The 24,628-nt window shown below is 47.1% G+C and overlaps 1 protein-coding gene across 2 annotated transcripts in view; it reads right to left on the bottom strand.

The window, feature by feature from the left end:
- The window catches only part of MYO15A (myosin XVA), a 3,541,761-nt gene that overhangs the window by 1,208,095 nt on the left and 2,309,038 nt on the right, over positions 1-24,628 (bottom strand). Inside the window, exon 48 of one of the 2 annotated variants that reach the window (XM_069645705.1) lies at positions 14,255-14,329. The exons of the other annotated variant lie outside the window; for it this stretch is intronic. Coding sequence (XP_069501806.1) covers positions 14,255-14,329 — 75 coding nt within the window. The remainder of the gene's footprint in view (positions 1-14,254; positions 14,330-24,628) is intronic. 2 annotated transcript variants of the gene reach the window in all.

Genomic DNA, 24,628 nt, shown 5'->3' on the forward strand with positions numbered 1-24,628 from the left:
AGGTCAGGGTTTTCCCAACTCCCTTGGAAGCAGATCCATAACCCAGGTTCCGAGTGCCAACCAGTCCCAATTGGGACCTTTTGGACCCAGTCCTGGCGCCAGTGGCACCAGGCTCATAAATATGCCCAGTCCCAGCGCTGGAAGCGCCGGGCTCATAATGCTTGGGTGGACTTACCTGCAGCAGACCATGCTGCTTACTTGCCTGCCAGTTGAGACTCTGATCCTCTTCTGTTTGGAACTACTTTTCCTGTTGGGTGGGGCAGGAGCCACTCCCTAGATTCAGAACACTGGAACTCTTCTGGAAAGCAGGAACTCTTTTCTTACCTAGGCGTGGCTGTGGAAGGAGACACCTAAGCACTACAGGAGGCTATTTAAACCACACCCGATGGATGAATCTTGCTTTGCGTTATTCTGCATCCTCTGCAGCAGAACGCTCATCGTGTCTTCTGCATCTGACCCTGGGCCTAAGGAAAAAGGCTTACCATCCTGAATCCAGTCTTCAGCAACACCTATAAAGACAAGAAAGAACAGGTTAGCATTACGGTCTTCAGTGACAGCTCTTCACTTACCTGGTCCATCGGCTGTCACCAACGCCTCGCGCTGCATTCCGGCATCTGAAAGACAAAGGCTTACCTACTCTTCGTGCGCTCCGGAGGTCTTCACACTGCATTCCGGCATCTGAAAGACAAAAGCTTACCAACTCTTCGCACGCTGCGGAGGCCTTCGGCGCTGCATCCCGCATCTGAAAGACAAAACAAGGTGCGTTTAAAGACATTGGGGAACTTTAATACTCACGTGCCATTACTCCTTTCCACATCTAACCCAGTGGGTATTCCGGCACTCTGCAACCGCTCCGAACTTGTACCTGCAAAATAAAAAGACAGTTAGAGCGCATCGTGAAGCAGGCAACAAGCGCTTACTTACGTGCTTCCAGGCGCTTCTATTCATCACACGGGCTCCATCTTCAACTCACTTCAGCCCGTCATCCGCCATCGCCGGAACCCTGCAAAACAAGAGACATCCTTACTAAAGACTTTAAAGACATTAGAATTACTCGAAACTTACCGTTCGTGCAGTAAACGACGGACAGCAGTCCTCTGAAGTCAAGAGGCCTGCTCCCCTTATCCAGTGAAGAAACTGGTTACAGCACCCTGCCCCGAGGCAGATGGAGAGCACAGCGTTCACTTACCTAAGGTGAGAGCGTTAACCTTTGGGGTTCTACAGGAGAAGAGAAAGGGAAGAAGAGAGAGACATTCAATAACCCAGTTCCTTAATCCCATATTTTCTATCTGCAGACATCTTACCCTTCGAGTCAGACATACAGTGCACAGAGGTCCAGCCCAAAGAGCCAGCCGTGTGTTACACATCACCTTTGAAGATACGATATACGCCCAGTCAAGTCCTGGCGGTGCAGCTCTCTCTTTTGGTTTTGGTGGACAGACCCATGGGATACCCTTATGGCACCCATAGGTAGGGGTACAACCCTGTGCCCCTAGTGTATGTTTTTGGCACCTGTGTGTGGGCCACAGATCAGGGTACGGGCTGGTGGCAGTTCCGTGCTGAATTGACTGGTGCCCTGAGCGTCCTCCATTTTGGGATGCCCAGGCCCTGTCATTGGAATCGGTAGATTCCTGATGGGGACAAGATGGCCCCTGTGGCCTCTTGCCTTCCATCGCCTGTTACCTTGATCTTCCCGAAGTCCCAGGAAGCCCTGACTCTATACCTTCCCCCTGACTGGCTGTTGGGTGGAAGTTCCATATATGGTAATGTGGGGAAGTGCTGACCAGACTGGCTGGAGCCTTCCCAACGACCGTATGTTGTGGTTAGACCTGTGGGTGGGACCTAGGTGAATGGAGTGTGTGACAAATCTACACTTCTTGTTGTGGATGTCTGGTATCTGGTGTTTCGCACAATGACTGAGACAGCCCTGCCCGTAACTGGTATGAATGCAGTGTGTAGTATTGAATGGCGTGGTACTTGTCCAAATCCACATTCTGTGTTGTGAGTGTCTGGATGGAGAAGAATGGCCTGAATGCACTGTGCGCCTGATTGGCTGACAGACTGCTGAATGCCCTTCGTAGTGATTGGATGCTTCAGTGTGACCCAGCGGAATGAATGGGAGATCAACAGTATATCTGGGGACCTCTCACTGCTACAAATCGTGTTCAGAAGTGTTCAACTGAAGTCCAACCTAAGAAGAGTAACTGGAGTGAATCTGAAGCTTGACCTTGAAGCCCTGCTGAAAGAGAAGAATTGCTGTTACTCTCCTTCATCGATCTGAAAGCTGCTGTGTCTCCAAGGACTGACCCAGAGAGGACCTGGTATGGCGCCCTCTTCCCGAGCTACGGGGGACCATCGTGCACCAGCTGATCTTTGCCAAAGCTCCCTAGGAGACAGACCCCCGACAGGCTGCCGACCGGAGAAGGGGACTGCCGCGGAATCCCAAGGAGAAGCGCACAGACTGTTGTCCGCCACCGTCGACGACTGCCGTCGCCAACCGGAGCTGCCATGCTCCCGTTTGCCTAAGAACTTTCGAACCAAGGACGCTCTCGTCCGCATCGCCGCCCGCTTTATCCCGCTGGAGAAGGCCAGGCCGTCGGCGCGCCCAGGAGTATCCGCTGGTGGGTTTCCCACCACCCAAAGACCACAGAGACGCCGACGACTCGACGCCCTCGCTGGGAGTTCTTCAAACTCTTTGCGGTCCAGAACTAGCAACATCGAGGTGCCCCGCACGCCTCTTCCTTGCAGGACGTTTACGCTTCTCCGTCGACAAGCACTGCTAGGAAAGAAGCTGCCACTTCACCACTGTAGTTCACCCTGTTCTCCGTCGTACGTTCGACGATCCGTGACTCCTGCCTTAAAGGGAGGGCACTCAAGAAGGGCCGTCGATTCCCCGACGAGGATCGCTACAATGCCAGGTACTTTGGGGTTGCAGAACTATTGGGAAGAGTCTGGTGAACAATATATGGACTGGGCTTGTGATATATCTTTATTCTACAGGTTGCCCAGGTGGGGGGATCTCCACACAGAACTGTGTCTAGGAATCGGGCCAGTATTCTGCCAATTGTTCTAACCAACTGCTTTCCTCTTATATCTATTGTTGGTTTCCTTTACAAACTGATTTGTGTGACATTTAACCGTGCAGTTGCTGCACTTTAAAGAGATCTAATAGTAATTGTGGTACCACGTAGAATTGTATTTTTGCCATTATAGATAACCGAGTACAAAGTGAGTTATCGTGATATTGTACATAACCTTGAATATTAATTATATAAAGACTGTGTTGTAACTAATACAGTGTGTGGACATTCCTTTGTGGGTGCTTGGGGACTACCCTGTACTTAAGAACCAGCCTGCATCACCTCCTGAGAAGCTAGGCCTTGATTGCTCGTCCATTGCTACCGTAATAGAGAATCTTGGCTGGGGTCCTCTGTGCCTCTCCTCTACCATATAGAGAGAAGAAGTACAGACCCCCCTTCCAGTTTTTACAGGGTGACAGACATTTTTCTTGCGCGGGGCCAAGAGCTTGGAATGCACTGCCAATTAAAATGTGCAGATAATGCTGGCTTTTTTTGGTCCTTCTTGTTACTCCATCTGTGACCAGAGGCAATTTTTGCCCGGTTCCTTTGTGGATATGCGCTCTATAAATGCTAAATACATACATACATACATATATCCTGAAGGTCCAGCAACGCCAACCAGCCCGGAAGTTTCAGAGCTTGGAGAATTTCTTCTAACACCACCATCCTGAACTTTTCTTTCCTCAGTAATGTGTTCAAGGCACTGAAGTCCAGGATGGAATGGAGTCCTCCTCCTTTCCTGGGTACCAGAAAATAACAAGACTACCAGCCTGATCCTCTGCTCGGTGACCCTCTTCCACAGCACCCTTCAATAACAGAGCTCTCAGTTCCTCCTGGCGCGCCTGTTCCGGTTGTTGCTGAAAGGTGGGATCTGTCTGGAGGGTTTCTTAAGAATGGTAGACAGTACCCCCATTCGATGAGCTGCAAGGCCCAGGCGTCAGAGGTTATCTCCTTCCACCTGTCCAAGTGCTCGGAAATTCTCCCTCCAACCGGGGAAACATGTGCAGAGAACTCAAAGCGGCATAGTGGGCACTGTTGCCCCTGCCACTGCTGCCAAGTTCTGCTGGCCCCTAGAGGCCCCTCTGCCCCGTCTGGGATGTGAGAAACGCCTCTGCCCTTGACTGGCTTGCGGGATCTGTGGACTCTCTCCAAACTGAATGTACCACCTCTTGCCTCTGGCCCTAGAGGAGAAGCAAAAGGATTGCTTCGCTGGTTCCTTCACAGCTAGGCCCAGTGACTTGGCAGCCAATTTTGAGTCCTTGTACTTCCTCAAGGTTGCATCGGTCTTCTGTTCAAACAGGTGCTCACCATCAAAAGCTATGTCCAGAAGCTTGGCTTGGACATTCAGTGACAATCATAAGCTGTAAAGGTAGGCTGATCTCCTTAACACAATGCATGTCCCGATTGCCCGACCTACGCAATCTGCAGTGTTCAGGTCCGAACTGCAGTGCTTGGCATGCCACCTGCGTGCAGTTGTCAATGATCTGCATGAAATCATCTCTCATTTCACCAGCCGGGATGTGTTCCACAGATTCCATCATGAGTCTCCACAGTCCGTGAGAGTACTTAGTGAATGATGTAGTGACCGCCTTCACGACAATGCTACCTGAAGCAAAGATCTTTTTGGCAAGGGCATCCATCTTCTTGGATTCCCTGTCTGTAGGTAGATTAGAGGTGCAAGTGGCTGCTCTAGAGCTAATTGTAGCGACTTGGACCACTAAGCCTTCTGGTATGGGGTGGGATTACAGTAAAGGTAACTCCCCCCTAGCCGGCTTGGATTTCTTTCTGAGTTCTGCATCCACAGTTGGCATGGAGCAAGGCCTTTGCCACAATGTGTAATGGGGTCGGAGATAGCTGCATTAGAAGGCAATGCCCTTTGACCTTACCTCAGGCTATTGGCAAATAGCTCTGACCGACCATGCCAAGGAAAAGACAGCGTTCTCAACACCTGAGAGACTCTACCAGTTTAGGGTCATGCCTTTTGGGTTTTAGAATGCCCTGCCACCTTCCAGAGATTGGTCAATCATGCGCTCAGTGGGCTGGAGGCCTTCTGTGTGGCATACTTAGACGACATTGCCAACTACAGTTCCACCTGGGAAGAGCTTTTGACACATCTAGATAGGGTGTTGCAGGCCTTGAAAAGGGCTAACTTCACTATCAAGGCCACCAAGTGCCAGATAGCTCAAGTCACGTATCTTGGTCATGAGGTAGGAGGGGGTCAAATCCAACCTCTCCCCAGTAAAGTACAGGATGTACAGGACTGGGAGACTCCCACTACTCAAACCCAGGTGAGAGCCTTTTTGGGCCTCACTGGGTATTATCGCAATTTCATGGCGGACTATGGAATCATAGCTGCACCACTGACAGCTCTGACTTCACCCAAAAACCACGGAAGGTTAATTGGACTGAAGACTGTCAGATGGCCTTTAATGGTTTGAAAGAAAGTCTGTGTAGGGCACCCGTGTTGTGTGCACCTGATTACAGAAAGCCCTTTATCGTTCAAATTGACCCCTCGACACCGGAATTGGAGCTGTCTTGTCCCAGTTAGATGACAAAGGAAGAGAACATCCGATCATATTCATCAGTAGACAACTTAAGGGTAGAGAACTTAGGTGGGCTACGGTTGAAAAGGAATGTTTTAGCATAGTTTGGAGCCTTAGGCATTTTAGACCCTACCTTACCGGGTCTACCTTCAAGGTCCAAACAGATCATAAGCCCCTGAAGTGGCTTATGCATATGAAGGGTGAAAACCCGAAGCTGCTCAGGTGATCCATTAGCCTGCAAGGGCTAGACTTCACCATAGAGCATAGACCAGGGAAGAGTCACGATAATGCAGATGGCCTTTCCAGAAGGTATGTTGACCGTCTGGATGAGGGTGTCTATCCCGTGGGAGATTAGGCACCCTAACCTCAGTCTGTGGAGGTGACTGTGATGCTGGAAAGGCATCGGAGGGACAGGGCCTCCGTATCCTTGTCCCTTACTGCTTTTTATCGTGTGTTCTGTCGTGTTTTCCGCGCAGGAGTTCATGTGGGACTCCTGGCAGTGCAGCTCTCTCTTTTGGTTTTGGTGGACAGACCCATGGGATACCCTTATGGCATCCATGGGTGGGGGTACAACCCTGTGCCCCTAGTCTATTCTTTTGCGCACCTGTGTGTGGCCCACATAGCAGGGTACGGGCTGGCGGCAGCTCCGTGCTTAATTGACTGGTGACCTGAGCGTCCTCCATTTTGGGATGCCCAGGCCCTGTGATTGGAATTGGTAGATTCCTGATGGGGACAACATAGCCCCTGTGGCCTCTTGCCTGCCATCGCCTGTTATCTTGATCTTCCCGAAGTCCCAGGAAGCCCTGACTTTGTCCCTTCCCCCTGACTGGCTCTTGGGTGGAAGTTCCATATATGGTAGTGTGGGGAAGTGCTGACCAGACTGGCTGGAGCCTTCGCAACGACCGTATGTTGTGGTTACACCTGTGGGTGGGACCTGGGTGAATGGAGTGGGTGACGAATCTACACTTCTTGTTGTGGATGTCTGGTATCTGGTGTTTGACACAATGATTGAGACAGCGCTGCCCGAAACTGGTATGAATGCAGTGTGTAGTGTTGAATGGCGTGGTACTTGTCCGAATCCACATTCTGTGTTGTGAGTGTCTGGATGGAGAAGAATGGCCTGAATGCACCGTGCGCCTGATTGGCTGACAGACTGCTGAATCCCTTCGTAGTGATTGGATTCTTCAGTGTGACCCAGTGGAATGAATGGGAGATCAACAGTATATCTGGGGACCTCTCACTGCTACAAATCGTGTTCAGAAGTGTTCAACTGAAGTCCAACCTAAGAAGAGTAACTGGAGTGAATCTGAAGCTTGACCTTGAAGCCCTGCTGGAAGAGAAGAATTGCTGTTGCTCTCCTTCATCAATCTGAAAGCTGCTGTGTCTCCAAGGACTGACCCAGAGAGGACCTGGTAAGGCGCCCTCTTCCTGAGCTACGAGGGACCATCGTGCACCAGCTGATTTTTGCCAAAGCTCCCTGGTAGACAGACCCCCGACAGGCTGCCGACCGGAGAAGGGGACTGCCGCGGAATCCCAAGGAGAAGCGCTCAGACTGTTGTCCGCCACCGTCGAGGACCGCCGTCGTCAACCGGAGCCGCCGTGCTCCCGTTTGCCTAAGAACTTTCGAACCAAGGACGCTCTCGTCCGCATCGCCGCCCGCTTTATCCCACTGGAGAAGGCCAGGCCGTTGACGCGCCGAGGAGTATCCGCCGGTGGGTTTCCCACCACCTAAAGACCACAGAGACGCCGACGACTCGACGCCCTCGCTGGGCCACAGTTCTTCAAACTCTTTGCGGTCCAGAACTAGCGACATTGAGGTGCCCCACACGCCTCTTCCTTCCAGGACATTTACGCTTCTCCGTCGACGAGCACCGCTACGAAAGAAGCTGCCTCTTCACCTCTGTAGTTCACCCTGTTCTCCATCGGACGTTCGACGACCCGTGACTCCTGCCTTAAGGGGAGGGCACTCAAGAAGGGCCGTCGATTTCCCGACGAGGAACGCTACAATGCCAGGTACTTTGGGGTTGCAGAACTATTGGGAAGAGTCTGGTGAACAATATATGGACTGGGCTTGTGATATATCTTTATTCTACAGGTTGCCCAGGTGGGGGGATCGCCACACAGAACTGTGTCTAGGTATCGGGCCAGTATTCTGCCAATTGTTCTAACCAACTGCTTTCCTCTTATATCTATTGTTGGTTTCCTTTACGAAATGATTTGTGTGACATTTAACCGTGCAGTTGATGCACTTTAAAGAGATCTAATAGTAATTGTGGTACCACGTAGAATTGTATATTTGCCATTATAGATAACCGAGTACAAAGTGATTTATCGTGATATTGTACATAACCTTGAATATTGATTATATAAAGACTGTGTTGTAACTAATACAGTGTGTGGACATTCCTTTGTGGGTGCTTGGGGACTACCCTGTACTTAAGAACCAGCCTGCATCACCTCCTGAGAAGCTAGGCCTTGATTGCTCGTCCATTGCTACCGTAATAGAGAATCTTGGCTGGGGTCCTCTGTGCCTCTCCTCTACCATATAGAGAGCAGAAGCACAGACCCTCCCTCCAGCCTTTACAGGGTGACAGACATTTTTCCTGTGCGGGGCCAAGAGCTTGGAATGCACTGCCAATTAAAATGTGCAGATAATGCTGGCTTTTTTTGGTCCTTCTTGTTACTCCATCTGTGCCCAGAGGCAATTTTTGCCCGGTTCCTTTGTGGATATGCGCTCTGTAAATGCTAAATGCATACATACATATATATATCCTGAAGGTCCAGCAACGCCAACCAGCCCGGAAGTTTCAGAGCTTGGAGAATTTCTTCTAACACCACCATCCTGAACTTTTCTTTCCTCAGTAATGTGTTCAAGGCACTGAAGTCCAGAATGGAATGGAGTCCTCCTCCTTTCCTGGGTACCAGAAAATAACAAGAGTACCAGCCTGATCCTCAGCTCGGTAACCCTCTTCCACAGCACCCTTCAATAACAGAGCTCTCAGTTCCTCCTGGCGCTCCTGTTCCGGTTGTTGCTGAAAGGTGGGATCTGTCTGGAGGGTTTCTTAAGAATGGTAGACAGTACCCCCATTCGATGAGCTGCAAGGCCCAGGCATCAGAGGTTATCTCCTTCCACCTGTCCAAGTGCTCGGAAATTCTCCCTCCAACCGGGGAAACATGTGCAGAGAACTCAAAGCGGCATAGTGGGCACTGTTGCCCCTGCCACTGCTGCCAAGTTCTGCTGGCCCCTGGAGGCCCCTCTGCCCCGTCTGGGATGTGAGAAACGCCTCTGCCCTTGACTGGCTTGCGGGATCTGTGGACTCTCTCCAAACTGAATGTACCATCTCTTGCCTCTGGCCCTAGAGGAGAAGCAAAAGGATTGCTTCGCTGGTTCCTTCACAGCTAGGCCCAGTGACTTGGCAGCCAATTTTGAGTCCTTGTACTTCCTCAAGGTTGCATCGGTCTTCTGTTCAAACAGGCGCTCACCATCAAAAGCTATGTCCAGAAGATTGGCTTGGACATTCAGTGACAATCATAAACTGTAAAGGTAGGCTGATCTCCTTAACACAATGCATGTCCCGATTGCCCGACCTACGCAATCTGCAGTGTTCAGGTCCGAACTGCAGTGCTTGGCATGCCACGTGCGTGCAGTCGTCAATGATCTGCATGAAATCATCTCTCATTTCACCAGCCGGGATGTGTTCCACAGATTCCATCATGAGTCTCCACAGTCCGTGAGAGTACTTAGTGAATGATGTAGTGACCGCCTTCACGACAATGCTACCTGAAGCAAAGATCTTTTTGGCAAGGGCATCCATCTTCTTGGATTCCCTGTCTGTAGGTAGATTAGAGGTGCAAGTGGCTGCTCTAGAGCTAATGTAGCGACTTGGACCACTAAGCCTTCTGGTATGGGGTGGGATTACAGTAAAGGTAACTCCCCCCTAGCCGGCTTGGATTTCTTTCTGAGTTCTGCATCCACAGTTGGCATGGAGCAAGGCCTTTGCCACAATGTGTAATGGAGTCTGAGATAGCTGCATTAGAAGGCAATACCCTTTCTTTTTACAGTCCCTTATCTAGGATGTCTAATAGATCATGGGCCGACAGGGGTTTAGCTGCAGTGCCTAGACCCCAGGCCTCTACTACCTTCTCCACAGTCCTTCTGTACTCTGCATTAGGGTGCCCATAAGGAGTAGCCTTTTCCTTATCCAAGTCAGGAGACGTGTCTAGCCCACTTGTGTCATGCAGTCCTTCAGGCAGAGCAAGCTAATCTGCTTGGTCAGAGAATAAATCGTCTCCCCCAGTCACTCCGCCCATAGGCTCAAAGCCAAAATGAACTTGGTCCTCTTCCTCAATGTAAATCGACCTCATTGAGTAAAAAAACGTCAATCGGGATTTAGGGGTAAAGGAACGTTGATATGTTGGCGCAGACTTCGATGGCATCATTCCTATCAGGCCTAGCTTTCTAGCAGGGATGGATGGGAGGGGTGATGAGAAATCTGCAGGAGAAGAATCCATAGAAAGAACATTACGGTAAGTAATTTCTCCTTCAATGGATCTTTTCTTGGCCTTGCACCAGTGCCTATCTTCCTTCTCAGGTATTGGCCCCTCTGTTTCGGCCTGCGAGGACCGAACAGTTGACTACGCCGGTGACTTGGATGGCGATCGGCCACTGCGAGCTTCGCCGCCCGCTCCCGCTAGCGCCTCGGGGTCATTTTGGCAAAAGTTGAACAACTCTCTGTGTCGTGACCCGTGCTGAGGAACCACATGCTTATACCATGCGGGTCAGTCACCGACATTTTCGAGTCGCAATCGGAAACAGAGATTGATTCCTGAAATCCGGGGTGTGGACATGGTCCCTCGCAATGAGAGAAAAAACGTCAAAAAACGTAGAGGGAAAATGGAGTGATCGAAGGATCGCAGTGTTCCTCACAAGCAGCGTACTGAGTGCGTGGAATAAAGGAACTGAAGTACGGGGCGTAACAACGCAGTATATGTATGATGGCTGTCGATCGAGCACTGAGTCAAGATGCATCCACCATCGACGGCAGAGTCAAGGTCCATTACGCCCCCTGTCGAGGTTGCTTCCAAGCAGCTGAAGCTGGAAGGGGATATCTATCTGAAGAGGAATCTGTCGGAGAAAGGCAATCCATTGAAGTAGGTTCAGGACATCCTCTGACAAATCCCACTCCTTATACCACAATCATTCAGCAGCCAAGTATGAAGGTTCAGGCTGTTGAGGTTCGGATGCAGGATTCATCGTTATGATTGAGAGAGGAGGTCTGCTCTCTGTGGAAGGTGCCAGGGAGGGGAGATGAACATGTCCAGCCAACTCCAGGTACGTTGTTCTACAGGCCCAATCCGGGGCAATTAAAGTAATTGTAGATCCAAATAGGGGTGACCTTCTGACAATTAGCAGTATGACAGGGAGAGCCGGAAACACATAGAGCAAGTTAAAATCCCACTTGACCATCAAAGCATCCCCAGAACACTGTGTCATGGAAATTCCCAGAGCAGAACCGTATACAATCTCTGTTCACACTGGAAGCAAAGAGGTCCACCTGAGGAGTCCACCAATAGGAGAATACCTCCTACAGAACTTCGTGAGAAAGCTCCTACTCATGGGAGGCCGAAGTATGTTGGCTCAATGCCTCTGCAATCATGTTTCCCTGCTGGCCAGATGAGCTGTCATCAGAAACATGCTGTTATCCAGATGCGCTTCTGGCCGAGAGAGCAGCACAACCCAGAATCACCTCTTTGCTGCAATCGTCTACAGAAAATATTACCCAGACTCTTGTCTCTAAAGGAGTAGGAGAGAAGACTATGGCTCTGCAGATGATAGCAACATGCTAAAAACCCACAATGGGCACAGCCGATTTACAGTCAAAATAATTAGGGCTTTGGGTACAATCCATGGCTGTTCAAGGCTCATAAATTGTTCTGCAGCCTGAGGTCTGCAGGAGTGCCCTTGCATTGCTCCACCATATTGCATGGCTCGCTAATGAGCAGCTTTCGAGTGCGGGAGCAACACCTGATAGCAGGATGCATATAGGCAAGTATGTGCTGTAGGGTTTGACAAACAGACAAATCCTGAAGAGCTCATGAAAGCTGAAGTATTTTATATCACTCGCAAATGGCACCATTTTATTTGGAGGCTCGTGTTTTCCCTCCAAATCAGGCATGTGCGCATGTTCTGCCTCTGCTGTAGGACAGCACAAAACCCTGATATTATGACCAGCTTTAGCAGGATGTTGGTGAAAGTTCTGGCTTTAGACGCCGGCTGCCACTATGTGGTAGCACCAGTGTTAGGTCCCTTCCGCACCTCGAGGGGCACACTGATAACAACTGCATTACAATGCAAAGATGAACCCAGAGTGTCCTGTTAGCCTAGAAACGCGCAGGGAATGAGTTAGCAGGCAAGGGAGTGTGGGAGACAGGAAACGGACTTACCTTCTTGGAAGCTTCAAAGGTCTTCAAGTCCACGAACAGCAATTAGTGGAAAGTGTTTTCCTAACTACACAGCTGCGACTGAAAAGATATGCATTCATAGGAATGCAGAAGGCCCAGGCATGGTTCAAGCTCAGACACTTGAGGTTCAGAGAATGCAAAAGAAAAAGGCCATGCAGAAAAAGCTAAACACAGAATTCCAAACATTAGCACTGAAGGCCTGAATAGAAAAACAAGAAATGCACAAGCAAAAAGGCATATCTGCATGCAAAACCCAAGGCCTGTCAATGTGGAGAGAAGAACTAATGGCTGAAGTGGGGAGCCTGCATGAGGAGGGCCCTGTGTGGGGCATTGTGTCCACACATGCCCCCCGGCTCTTCTTTTTTAATTAATATTGCTTAGCAAAATGCTCTGGTGCTGTGCTCTATTTAGCGATAACATAGCAGTAGAATGGAGGAAAAGCATTGAGACTAAAAAGTCTGAGCAATAACAATGAGTTATGTTGCCACCTGAGAGGATGTCTTGCATTAACATGAAGTTTTCTTCAGACCTTTTCTGGGGTTTCCTCCTGCCAATCCCTACCCCATAGGTATTTCCTCTCTGTCCCCATCTGGGATTTAAATTCAGGTACTTCTGGATGTATTCTCAACCACCTCTACGATTTCCTTTTTGTGTCATCTCGAACCACACTGAAAGTTCCCCTCAGCGCTCCCGGGATATAGCTTTGTCCTTTGTGAAATGCATTCACAATCTGGATTTCTCATTTCACTTAGAATTCTTCAAATTCTATTCTGGGACGCCCAATCAGCTCCTTCAGGGATACGCTCTCAGATCCTCTTAGTGTCCCATCCCACCAGCCCCCTGTCTTAGTCCAATGCCAGATACCTCCTCATACACTGTGGTATTCCTGCTCAGTCATCTCTGGGACTCCCTCTCAGCTTTGCTAGCATTTCTTATTAGTCTCCTCTGGGATTCCCTCTCTGAGATTCCCTTTTTGTCCTTTGTGATCCTCTTGGATTTATCTAATTCCTCTCTGAATTATCCTGTCAGACCCTTTGGGATTTCCTTTTAGATTTGTTGGCATTCCTTCTTAGTCTCCTCTGGGATTCCCTCTCTGAGAGTCCCTTTTTGTCCTTGGTGAACCTCTTGGATTCATCTAATTCCTCTCCGAACTGTCCTCTCACACCCTCTGGGATTCCCTAGGAATTGCCGTTGGAAATCCAATTAAACCTGTCTGAGATTACCTTTCAGTCCACCAAGTCCCCTGGGAGCCCCTCTTGCTCCTCTTTACAATTTCTTTCTAATCCCTCCTATATTCCTTCTCTGATCCCTCTAGTATCACCTCTCGGGTACATGTAGTATCCATGTGAATCTTATCTACAGCCAATCACTACTTCAAAGACAACATATAATGGCACTCCGCCCAGGATATTAGTATATATAACGCATTCATACTATAACTCCTTCCAAACACACTCTACAGATAATGATGGGTTGGAGATGGTGCTGTGAAGACACATCTGTACTCTCTATTACAGTATAGCTGTGATGGATACACAGAAGGCCGATTAGTCAGACTGTACAGGGCAGGTAGTACAACTCTGTGGGTCTGCAGTGGTATCTGAGAGAGGAAATGGAAACTTGAGGACTGATTCTCTTAAATGGTAGGGGCCCTTCTCCTCTGCATATGTTATTGTAGGAACAAAAAAGGAAACACATTAAGATAAAATGGTTGCAGTGATAACTCTCTGAACTCAGGCCCAGGCCCCTGCATGTCCAGTTGCCCTCGCACTGCCTCTCATCTCCCCAGCACTGCACTGTATTTGCAACCCTGCAATCCCTTCTCTCTGCATGTATGAGTCACCCGCTGGCTGCACTTATGAGTTAACTGCACTTCCCCCTTCCCCTCCTCCTTGGCACTTCTCCCCTTCCCTCTTCCCCGCACTTGCCGATCTGAATTACACAAGGCCTAGTAAGATTGTTATTTTGTCCTCCCTTTGTTTCCCCTCCTCCTTGTCTTGTCGCGCCTAGAAACACTTGTGTACAGGCGCGTTATAAATGCCACATCATATCATATCATTATCATAAGCATAACATCTCAGACTGTGGTGACAACAAACCAAGCATCTAAACAAAGGTTTAGGGGAGCACATAAAGGCACAGCACTCTGGCACAGCACTCAAGACCCACCAAATTCCTGTGTTCCCCGCTTCAGCTCCTCCAGATAAATCACCTTCTTCCTGACAACGCAGCCATAGTTGTGGCCTGTTGTTGTGACAGCCATCATGAGGAGGAAGAGGAATGTGTAAGCCAAGCAGATATTATATATTGCACACAGAGTCATTTCACACATGTACATGTTGGCATACGACGAATGCAATGCATTGACATGGAAGGAATTTCAAGTTGAGTTCAATAAAATAGTTATTCTTTATCACAATTCACACCCACTGGAATGGTCAACATGACATTGCTGAAGGAGTTCTTGGTGGTATTAACCACTCACCTAGGGCTAACCACCACAACCACGAAATATGCTCAGCGGGTAGACCCTGGTTTCAGGGATACTAAATTAGAATTTCATGGAGTTAGTCCTCTGCATACAAACCAAGGAGGGAAAAATGCAAGGCTGTCACAGTATGCTTATTTTCAGATCTGTCGTTGCCTTTTGCTCAATTAAATACATTTACCCTTTCCTCAAAGAGTTGACTGGCTTTTTAAATCTTGTCTGGACAAAGGTCAGGCTGCCTTCGGTCCAGAGCCAATACCTTAGTGTAGCTTATACTGAGCTATCTTTCATTGTATTATCAGGACCTGGCTGCTTCCTCCCTACAAGAACTCAAACAGTGCACCTCACTGGCTGCACCCAGGCCTCTCTCTAAAGTGGACAAGTCGTTGATAAGTGTGCATTTGCATAACAGTGCTAACCAGTCCGTAAAGCGCATTTCAGGCCTACTGACAGCAATGCAGGGAGCTGGAAGTACAACTCTGCATATGTTAAAGAGCTGCGGCTGCCCCAGAATAAGTGATCTTTGATCTCAGATGCAACAAAGGATCACTTTAGTTATAGAAGAAGAGATTATGTTAATAACTGTATTGCTAATATGGCACGGAGACGTTCAACTAAGGCTACCGAGACCACTACAACCAGGATCCCGGAGGTGCAGGAGCACTCCCACTGCAGGAGCAGTGGGACAATCCCCCTTCACAGTCCCCTAGGACTAAGGTAGGCGCTCTGCCTATTTTCAGCCACTTTGCAGCAGCCCGCGGATCTATTATAACCGGCAACGAAATCCGCTGAAATTATTCTCATAATTACAGGCGCTGCCTAGAAAAAGCCCTTTGCCGCAAAATCGAGCATTTTAGCGTGATTTGAGCCCTATTGCAGCCACCATTGGAACACACGAGGTGTTCCCTATCTAAGATGGCCGCCACTATCATTGGCTCATACCTACTACTTCCAGCCAATCATGCGCCGGCAGGCGAACGCCTGCCCTCTCCATAAGGATCGAGGCCTGTCCAGAGCCTGTCCAGAGCCTGTCACGAGGCCGGGGCCAGGAACCCTGCTCGACCTCCTCTACACTCCACCATACTGTTCAACCATCGGTAAGACGACCACCCCCCTCAATGCACCCAAATTAATGATTAGTCTAATCAACTAATTACCGCGGCGAACAACGTCGACAGAACCCCTCTGCAATATCACAGTGACAAGCAGCAACTTGACTTGAACTTCCCGCGTCCCCCGCACCCTTTAAGCCTAAGGCGGTCTCAATTGCCTGTGTAAAGAGTCGGCACTCACACTACATGGGAGACTCGCTGAGCGTCTCTCTCCTAAGCTGGCCCCGCCACGTATATACCACTACCGTGCCCACGTTGCCCTTGACCTCAATGCATGATTGACTAGTCCATGCAACCGAAAGACTCTAGTCTGCACAAGGACTGTCCAGTCTGCACAAGGACTGTCCATAACCCACAGCTGGGCTGGTTTCACCCTGTACCTAGATGATTTTACCCTGCATCTAATGTGTTTAGATGCTATTGTCTTGTACTAGGATGGTATTGCATTGCATCCATATAGTACTGCTTTGCATTCAGATGTTCTTGTTCTGTATCTAGATAATATTGCTTTTCATTCAGATGGTATTGTTCTGCATCTAGATAGTATTGCACCTAGATGATACCACCATGTAATTAGAAGGCTTAGACTGCACCGTGTTATGTCTTATCTCTTATCTAGGTTAGATACAGTGCTTATAATACCTCACCCTGCCATTATTAACCAACACACAGGTCAACACAACTAGACCGACCCACCCTCTCCCCCTGATAGCAGTTCTCCCTAATACCCATGCCGATCCTAACTGGCTTTGTATATACTGTATCTTGTTCCACTGCTCTTAGGCATTTATGCTCCTGCTGATTTGCTGCCTGAACCTTGTTGATACTGTTGCCCGTGCTCTGTTAAACAGTTTTGTAAATCTTACTGCCTGAACCTTGCTAATATTGCCTGTGCATTGCTAACCAGCCGTGCTGACCTGTTTGCCTGCACCGTTTATTGATCCTGAAACCTGTGCACTGTTAACTAGCATTGCGCCCACCCCCTAGTACCCAAGTTGATCCTATGGCCTATGTCGATATCACACCCAGCTCCATTACTCTTAGGCATTTATGCGTCTGTTGATTTGCTACCTGAACCTTTGTTGTTATTGCTGCCTGTGCTCTATTAACTAGCTCTGTTCATCTTACTTCCTGAACCTATTGTTAATATTGCTACCGGTGTACTGCCAACTAGCCGTGCAGACCTCTCTGCCTGCACCTTCTGTTGATCCCGCTGCCTACGTACTGCCAACTAGCATTGCGCCCACCCCTTAGCACTCATGCTGATCCTAATGGCCCATGTTTACATTGCACATAAGCACTATTGTTCCTAGCTATGTATACCTGTTGATCTCTCCGCCTGCGCCTCTGGTGACTTGCTGCCCTCTCCGCTACCTAAAGTTCAGCCTTTGCGCCAGTACAGCCTTAGTCATTTGTGCTCTCTCTATTCGCGTCTTTAGTGCATATCCTGAATCTAGCGACCCCATCCAGATTGACCCTGTTATTTTATTGTACCAACTCTATATGGTACACACACGTCAGTAGCTAAATACCCACTTAAAAACCATGTATATGCCCGCGATCTACACCGTCCTACTGAGGACTATCCAATACTTATTTAACACACTAGAACTCACTATGTCACATACTCTGCTTCCACCAGTGCACGTAACCACCTTCAACATACTCACTAACCACTACAACTTGGTCACAAGGCCATGTAACCTCTCCCAGAGAAACCTGAAACTCAATGCTAGACTACCCAAAATGTATGAACCTTCAGCCAAATCACTTCATCCTACTTCCAATAAAATTCCCAGAAACCTAAGAGACCTCCAGGCCATCACCACAACCTCGCAACGCAAAATCACCAACACCCAGCATCCACTCCAGCTCAACAGCCTTCTCACTCGAGGCCCTACCATTCCCCCGAGACACCACCACAACGCCTTAACACCTCCAACTGTGGCCACACAAATTGGTATAAGAGGAGCCTTATTAAACGCCTGTTCCATTGTGGCACACGCCACAGAAATAGCCGACCTACTACTAACTGAAAGAATTGACCTCCTCGCCATTTCTGAATCTTGGCTCCATTCAGCAGCTGGCCCAGCGAATATGCTAGCCATCCCTGAGGACTACACACTCTTAAGAGCAGACCGCACCTCATCCCGAGGTGGCGGCCTCGCCATAATTGCCAAAACTTGCCTAGCATTAAGACTTACACCTCCACCTAATGTTGACTCCTGCGAAGCCCTGACTGCCAAACTGACTATTTCGGATACCTAGGCCATATCCTTCCACCTCATTTACAGACCCCCAGGTCCTCTAGGATCCTTTGAAGAAGATATTACCGATATCTTATCTAATAACCTTAAAAATGCCACTCCCTGCCATCTCCTGGGAGACCTTAACCTAGGCTTCAAAGACCCTGCGGATCCTAACGCCTCGTTGATTAATGATTCCCTTGAGGAACTAGGGTTTACCCAAAAGGTAACTGGCGCCACCCATTCCAAAGGTAGAACCCTTGACTGGATAGCAGAGTATAACTGCCAGACCTCCATTACCTCTATAATACCTGTGCCCTGGTCCGATCACCATCTGATATCCTTCTCCCTAGAAGCCACATCCCCCCAACCTGTCGACAGCAAAGCTCCCGCCATCCCCACTAGAGTTAAAAAGAACATTACAGCTGAAAAACTAATTCCTTTAATCCTTCCTACCCTTAATTCTCTCCCTGCCCTTACAGACCCCTTCACACTGATTGAAGAGTACAACAAAGTAATGCTATCAGCTCTTGATACTATTGCACCACTGTAAATCAGAAAGTGCAAACAGAAGAAACATGTGAATACTTGGTTCTCTCCCCACTTAAAAGCTATTAGATTAGAGAAACGCAAATGCGAACAAATTTGGAGACTGGATCCATCCGATACAAACAAAAATAACCTCACTAAATTAGCTTCACTGTACAAAAAAGAAATAATCCTAGCCAAACAAGAATCCTACAACCTTTGCATCTCCCAAGCTAACTCTAATTCCAAAGAACTGTTCACCATTCTGAAAGAAATAGAAACACCTATCCTAGCCCCAGACACCTGCTTCAAATACGAAAACTGGTGCACAAGCATTCAGAGCGCCCTAGCTAATAAGATAACAACCCTCCAGGTGAAAATCAACAACAAAAAAGACTCTGTCCCCCTGGCCTCAAATCCTATCACCATCACCACTTCTACGATCCCAACCCCCTCACCTTCCTCCCATCCTATGCCACCTACACCGTGCTTCAATTTCAAGAAAGTATCCCCTTTAGAAGTTGAAAAAGTTATCTTAACTCTTAAACCGTCCAACTGCCATGGAGACCCCTGTCCAGCACAAATCATAAAAGATGCGGCACGGGACCTTTCCCCGTTCATCACCAAGCTCATAAATGCTTCCTTCTCCACTGGCATCATCCCCGACAACTTGAAACAGTCGTGGGTCCTCCCACTTCTAAAAAAACAAACACTTGACCCAGCCTTACCTACTAACTATCGCCCCATTACTACAGTTCAATTCCTGTTGAAAATTCTAGACAAAGTGGCATATCTATAAATACAACAATAACTGGAACATAACCACCTTCTAGGAGTACGCCAATCGGGCTTTAGACCTCAACATGGAACGGAAATCGCATTGATCGACCTTAAAGCACAAATAGACACCCTGAGAGATAATGGCAAAACAGCACTCTTACTGCTACTTGACCTCTTATCGGCGTTCGATTTGGTCGACCACAAGACCCTCTGCCATCACTTAGACTCCGCCACGAACTTCTCACACGAAGCTATAGGATGGATTCAATCCTTCCTCAACAACTGAACGATGTGGGTCTTCTCACCCTCAACAGCTGCCGACCCAATGCCCATTACTTGCGGTGTTCCCCAGGGTTCCTGCGTCTCACCCACCCTGTACTATATTTTCACAAAGCCTCTTTTTGATGATCTAGATGGCCTGGGTATCACCTACACGAACAATGCAGATGATACACAGATCCTCATCCCGCTGACGGGAGACTAAACAAGGATTTGGCCTTTGTGAACAGAGTGTATCTCATCATCCAGGCATGGATGCCCTCTCATGGTCATTGCCTGAATGATGACAAAACGGAAATCCTTATTGTCGGCACCACGGCTAACCTTAACAAACTGGGCCACCTCTACTCGAATTTCATAATTGACAATAACAATATCACAGTAGCCAAGGAAGTCAAAACCCTTGGATTCTACTTAGATTCTACTCTCACCTTTAAAAAACAGTCAACTCCATGGCTTCAGCTACGGCCTATACTTGTAAGCTAATCAGAGCAGCCAAACCCTTCCTTTCACCTAACAACTGTATTACCCTAGCAAGAACCCTTATACTATAAAAATTAGACTACTGCAATGCCTTGTATGCAGGGAGCAATAAATACATCACTAATAAGATTCAGATCTTACAAAACAATGCCCTGAGAGCAGCCCTAAATATTCACACGAAATCCCATATATCTGATCTGAGAAGATCTGTCAATTGGCTTTCTACAAAAGACAAAATCTTCCTCAAAACAGTCTCCCTAACTCACAAATTCTTACACCAAGCCGCCCCACAATACCTTATATCCAGATTTATGAAACAATCCTCCGACCGCCCTTCTAGAACAGCTACAGTTAACCTCCTCATAGTGCCCAGATTCAAACGCATAAAAACAGGTGGAAGTAGTTTCCAGGTCAAAGCCGCTCAGAATTGGAACTCAGTCCCACCTTCCTTAAGGGAAGACTTACCCTACCTACGCTTCAGATCCAACCTCATACACTGGATTAAGGAAAACAACATCTAACCTGACTAGTCCCTACCTCCACCTTCTGTTCCTAGCTACACCTTCTGTTGCTATCTGTTTTTTTGTACCTAATGTTCCTGATGTTTTTGTTTAACATGTCTAAAATTGCATGTATATGACACCACACGGCTTCATACTCCGACGTATTGTAATGGAATGTATCTTAACATATACCTTACAGCATTGTAACCTAAGCTGAACAACCCTCTTTATGCCTTCTGCGCCGTAATACCTACGGGTCTGGCGCGCATTATAAATAAATAAAACAAACAAAACAAACAGGTGAACTGTATCCCTAGATCAATATGAAAACCATGATCTGATTGGGAAAGCAGTTATGTAACCACAGGAATTGACTGATCGGTATTAATGTCCAGTACAGGTGTGCTAGTGTGTCTTACTTGTAAGATGGATGGTAGGTTGGAAAGGTATGATGGGAACTGGAAGGCTTTTATGAACATCTATATTTAAACATCTCAATATGCCATGTGCTATGATGTTTTATACAGGTAAGTCCCCAACGGTCATCACCATTTTTCCTGCTCTGTTTAATTGCATTTAGTTTTACTACAAAACAATAGACATATTTGTAAAAAAGTAACCAGGAGCTAGAGAAAACAGACATCAGGTACCGGATCATCAAGTTACCCAAGGATTCAGCATTGCTGCAGCAGTAGTTACTGCAGGATTTTCCAAACTCTTGAGCCAATGGCCCCTAAACCTAGATTGTGAGTCACATCTAAAGGGTTGAGGATTCAATCTTATCCTACTGAGGTGTTAGGCTCTCTACCCAAGCTGGCAATAGGAGAGTGAATTGCGAATGCAAAAAGGCCAAAATTGTACCTTTGGCAAAGGTCCCTGTACTCTTTCCTTTTTTTTCTGGTGGATTTACCAAGCCCTGATAGGTAAACATTAATGGATTTATCCAGACTGTGATTGTAATATGCTCCCTGAAAGACCTATGGCCTCACAGGGTTCGGGTGTCAAAAAATCATCCTGTTCCCTGTGTGAGTTAAATACATTCAGAATAATGGGATTTGTGGTTAAGGAAATGAATGAAGCCATAAATGGTCATGGCTTCTGCCTTCAAAAGGGTGAGAGTAGAGGAGCCAAGTGTAGTTCTGGCTACATACCTTAATGATGCCTGGCATTCCAAGCAGAATTCTCATCCTGCGTAAAATCCTGGGAGGTAGCATGGAAGAGCATGGAAGAGATGGAGTAACTCGGCAGTCACTAAGTGACTAAACTGGGAGCCTGCATCCTTACTATTCCTACCCCAGGGATTTGTCCCAAAGAGTAAAGAGACAATGCCAAACCAAGGAAAACTGTGTGGAAGCCCTGCTGCTGCACCATCCCAAAATCAGTCTGATGGCGAGCATTTGCCAGCCTATCTAGATAACAGACGTCTGAGGAGACCATATGGACAGATGGATCTACTCTGCGCTCCCTTTACCCAGCTGGAATAGCTGGTTTGAAGGCCCCAAGGATCCCATGTTCCGAGTAGAAGCCTTGTGCTCATCCCTGAGTAAATCAAACACAAAGAGGTGGGAGCACCAAAAAACACTGATCCCTGGTAATAGTTAGGTCACAAGGCCTTTCATTAGGGTACCGAAGAACACTGCAAGAATTGTTAGAACTCCAAGGAGTTAAATCCTTAGCTGAACTGTGATCACTTGTCATCAAATGCATCTTCTAGTATCATACCAACTGCAAAGAGTGCAGTTGAACCTCACCTTAATCTCAACAATTCCATCTTTCATCTGATTCAGCACTGTCTCCAGAGGGTCTCATGTGATCCTGTGTACTCGCAGCATCTAGCTATTGGCACTGTAAATGTTGTTGAAGAACCAGAGACCAGTGCTGCCACTGGTGAATTCTGACTTTTTCAACTTCCAAAGTGTTGTCAGACAGTGTTTGGGTACCCTTTGGGTACAGTGGGATATCTCCTACTGCAAATATTGGCCTACTCAATTGCACCTTAATCTTAACCTCAGGCATGTGCTTAAATTGTGCGAGAGCCGCAGCATCAGGACCATATCCGGTACACCCAATCATAAGGTGTTCAGTCACTGCAATGTCTGTTGCCATTCCCTTATTGAATGTTACATGTATGTTATACTACATCTGAACCTCTTCCCCACACTGTCCTCCTAAGAATTGCCTTTGACTACTCAGCCACATGTACTATTAGGTGAGCTAGGGATAGTTTATGGGAAACCCTGTCACATAGTTATGGATCAGTCTCAGAACCCACCACAACACAGATCATGACAATAACATTTTGTGAAATGGACACAGGCTTAATCGGAAAGCAACCATGTTGGTGATTACTGAGACAAAGTAATAGGTATATGACAGTCAATGATTCCTTGAACTAATCGGCATGCTTTTCCAGATACTAGCTTAACCAATGATTTAGCCACATACAGGGGAAATATATTAATTACATCCCTGGTAAACACTCTTGAGATAAGATAAAATATTAACCAAACAAGTATGCTGGTGAAGCTTAAGTGACCACTTACATTTGACATTATAAATTACAAAATAAATATTGAGTCAGTTGGGAGGGCACTGCAGATTTCAGATAACAAGTCCACAGCTGGTTAGCAGAAGTTAATTTAAGAGATTTCAGAAAATAACATAACTAATAATTGTTTAACCCTTCCATGGAAAAATCTGCTAAACGGCAACAGTAATTTTTTGAGGCATCGACCTCTACATGAAACATTTCAGAATATTTCATGGATGGCTTCTTATTTTAAAAAATATTTGATTGAGTTTTGAAATGTTTTTCCCATATGGAACGAAACATTTTATGGGCACCAATATCAAACTTTTCTGTTTCGATTGTTTAAGATTATTGGCATGCTCCTAGATCTATATATCATGTGTTATGTAGAATTAAAGTATGCCTTCTCTATGGACTGTACATGTTCGTGCAGGAGATGTAAATTTCATACATGTACACTACTATATTTATGAAAACTCATATCATAGTCATGAATAACTTTGATGTGAGTTTTCATATGTCTATGAGACTTTTAGGAGTTGTAAATTGCTTACATGTATGAAATGCAAAACGCTATACGCCTCCTAAATGCAACAAAATATGACCTCAAAGTCAGACCTCACATTAATGTGCGTTTTCATACTTATAAAAGGTATTTAAAACATGTGCAGAATGAATTTGCATCTTCTCTGTAGACTTGACATATACATGTAGGAATGTGCATGTCGTACGTGTACACTCCACGGTGGCTGTAAATTGCGCACAATTACAAAACATAAAACTTTTGTAAGCCTCCTATATGTATAAAAATTCACATCGAAGTCAGACCTCACTTTAATGTGAATTTTCATATGTATAGGAGGTGTATAGTACATGCGTATTTCTTATGACTTTACACCAAACATATGTCATACATTCACATGCCAGACACTTACACACCAAACACCTATAACGTGTATGCCAAACACTCTTATGCCACAGGCTCTTGTAAGCCACATGCTCTTACAGCACACACTCTTATGGAACATGCTTTAACCATTCACGCTTATAGCACACACTCTTATTGCACACGCTCTTACCCCACACAGACTCTTCTGCCACACACTCATGCCATGAGCTCGTATGCCGCATGCTCATAGGCCACACCTCATCAGCCACATGTCACACACTGTCACACCACACCATCTTACGCCACAGGCCCTTATGCCACACAGTCTTATGCCACACTCTCTTTCACATGCACGTTTATGCCCCACAATGGTACGCCTCATGCTCTTTTGTCAAATATTATGCCACATGCTCTTATGCCAAGTGAATCTGAGCAACACACATCTACACCATGCACACTTATTCCACACTCTTACACCACACACTCCTATGGTCCAAGCGCTTATATCAATAATATGCTCTTATGCAACAGGCTCTTATGCCAAACATTCTTATTCCACACACTCCTACACCAAGTGCTCCTATGCCACATTATCTTATGTGATATGCTATTATGTCAAGTGAACCTATGCAGCACACATCTACACCAGGCACACTTATTCCATACTCTTACTCCACAAGCTGTTACATCATAAGCTCTTACACC

Source organism: Ambystoma mexicanum, chromosome 2p, assembly GCF_040938575.1.
Source record: "Ambystoma mexicanum isolate Mex_15411 chromosome 2p, UKY_AmexF1_1, whole genome shotgun sequence".
Lineage (NCBI taxonomy): Eukaryota > Metazoa > Chordata > Amphibia > Caudata > Ambystomatidae > Ambystoma > Ambystoma mexicanum.